The 2500-nt window shown below is 51.4% G+C and overlaps 1 protein-coding gene across 1 annotated transcript in view; it reads left to right on the top strand.

Annotated features, from left to right (window-relative positions):
• The window catches only part of LOC126571519 (laminin subunit alpha-1-like), a 90932-nt gene that overhangs the window by 86607 nt on the left and 1825 nt on the right, over window positions 1–2500 (top strand). Inside the window, 1 exon segment of the mRNA XM_050230087.1 lies at window positions 2024–2500. This exon segment is cut by the window's right edge and continues 1825 nt beyond it. Coding sequence (XP_050086044.1) covers window positions 2024–2352 — 329 coding nt within the window. The 3' untranslated portion in view covers window positions 2353–2500.

Genomic DNA, 2500 nt, shown 5'->3' with positions numbered 1-2500 from the left:
GCGTGTGCGTGCTTGTATGTGCTCCCCGTGCCACTGCGATATGCTTTCGTGTAGGGTATGCTGGCTGCGAAGTGTGCGTGCTGGTTGGAACAGAGGGTGCGAAGAATACGGGACTTAAGATCGACAGCGTGAGGGTAACCGTTCGGTGTCGCCAACCTGCCAAGACCGTCGACCATCGGGTGGTGTACGAAGGCGGTACGCGTTTGCATGCAGCACGCCGTCCCGGACCGAAGCGTTACGCGCTGAGTGTGACGTCACGGTTCTTTGGTGGCGATCTCTAGGCCCCCACACTCCCCATTTCCCTTGTCGCCGTTTGTTATTCTCACTCTGCTCTCCTCTGCTTTCGCTTCCCTTGATTGAAATCGGTGGATGCTTTGTAGGTGCGAGTGGAAAGGACTTCACCGTGGACGACAAGACGACGAGCAAGACAATAACGGCGACGGCGGCGACGAGGACGGTGGTGGTCAGCAGTAACTCGAGCAACAATGGGAGCGGCGGAAAGACGAAACAACCGCTCACGAAGCTGCTGATTAGCTGCACCTCCGTCAAGGAGTTGATCTCGGTGTTTGACAAGCAGAAGCAGAAGTGAGGTCCACGGCGTGATCTCGACCCTCCCCCCAACGTTGCCTTGATGTTCCTTTGCCCATCCCACCGAGTCCGCGTTCGGCTTTTTAGCGCTTCACATACGGCTGACCATCTCTCGTTCCCCAAAAGTACTGCGGGGCCGTTTGCGGCGCGTGTGTTATGCGTGTGTTTTTCTTGGGGGCTTGGGGTCGGAGAGAGCGCAACGAGAGATATGGCTTTGAGCTTTTGTTAAGGTTAGTTTTGCTGCAGCGATGCGCTTTTACCTCGCTTCATTTGTGATCTTGTTCCCCCGTCTTGGGTGTCCATACCGTGCAGCATGATGGTTTGCCTTTGTTTCGTCCGTTTGTCCCGTTTTTGGTCACTACTAACCCCGAGCAAAATTCTGTAAGATACTGACTATTTCATTTGGCAAAAAAATCGAAACATACCAAAAACAAAAAAACCATATCCTTCGTTTTTCCCATTCGTTCTTTCCATTCAGGGCTTTTGGACAGCACCTCCTCCTCCTCGTACTCCGGGCAGTTGTTAGAATCTGAACTATGAGTGAACAAGTTGAAGCAAAGAAGTAAGAGAAGAAGCACCTACACTCACCACTGGGTGTCTGTGTGTTGTGTGTGATCGCGCGCTTGCTGTATTGTCCCAATTGCACCAAATTTATGCTCCATTTTGTTGTTTGTATCGCTTGCATTCGTGGGTGACCGTTATCTGTGATGTCTCGTACTGATACTATGTACCGTCCCCATCTCATCTTGGATCAACACATTACTACTAACACGGGTTTGGGATGAAATTTTGGTTAAGCTATTGCTAGGGTATCGGTATAGATTTGGGTAGAGTGCTACATCCAGTTTCCTTCTTTCCAACGGGCTCTAGTCGCATTATGGTTGCTCTCTCGGTAGCTCAAACATTAAACACTCCATCTGGTTCCATTGTTAATGTTCTACATTTGTTCTTCACTGTCTGTCTACTTTCTCTGTTGCCTGCTGTGGCACGATGCAGATTAACCGAAGCGACTGTTCCGGGGTTTGTGCGAAATCTAGAATCTAGTGTATGTGTCCTCCGTGAAAGGTACGATCACCATTTTGCATGAGCGCCATCATCATGATCGCTCGCTCGCTCGCTCGCCCTTCCGTTCGTTCGTACGTTCGTCTTCAATCGCAATCACATCGTGATCATGGTCCTGCCACTTGACCCCCGGTCACAAAATCATTAGCATCGATCCGGTCGATCAGATTTCCCACGTCATTAAGCATGATCCGATCCGATCATTTTCCGGAAACGATGTCCTTTCTCGCGTCCTACCACCATCTCTCGTCTCTCGCTCTCTCTTTCGTGCGCGCGCATTAATGCATAAACACACTTTATCGCGTCTCATACTGTTGCCCCTGGTGGGTGCGTCGATTCGTCTAATCGCTTCTCTCTTCTCCGACTCTTGCAGCAACCGATCTCGAAACGGCACAACAGCAATACTCACTGCACCGGCCTCTGAACAGTGTCCGGAAGGCGACGGCGCTGGTGAATGCAAACCACAGTAGCAGCAACCACATCAACATCAACAACAACAACAACAGCAACAGTGGCAGCAACAATCACCACCATCAGCATCACAGTAGCAGCACGCAGACAATAAACGCCGCGTCCAAGTACTCCTCGTCGACCTCGTCCGCCCATCACCACCACCATCATCATCACCATCCGGCGGCCAGCGGTTCGATGCCGCACTCGCAGAGCACTGGCGACGTGTCGGCCATCTTTGGCCGCGCATGACATGAGACGTTGGCGCGGGCAAAGGATACGAGCAAGATCATTAGCCTCATCTGAAGGGCACTGTAGTAGTGAGCGAGCGATCAGACAGATCCACTGCCACTGAAACAGAACGCTCCATCATCGACATCATCATCACTCTCTAACTTTA

The sequence above is a fragment of the Anopheles aquasalis genome, chromosome 2 (genome assembly GCF_943734665.1).
Source record: "Anopheles aquasalis chromosome 2, idAnoAquaMG_Q_19, whole genome shotgun sequence".
NCBI lineage: Eukaryota > Metazoa > Arthropoda > Insecta > Diptera > Culicidae > Anopheles > Anopheles aquasalis.
Note: the sequence above shows the minus strand (reverse complement) of the source record. Positions and strands in the feature narration are given on the sequence as shown.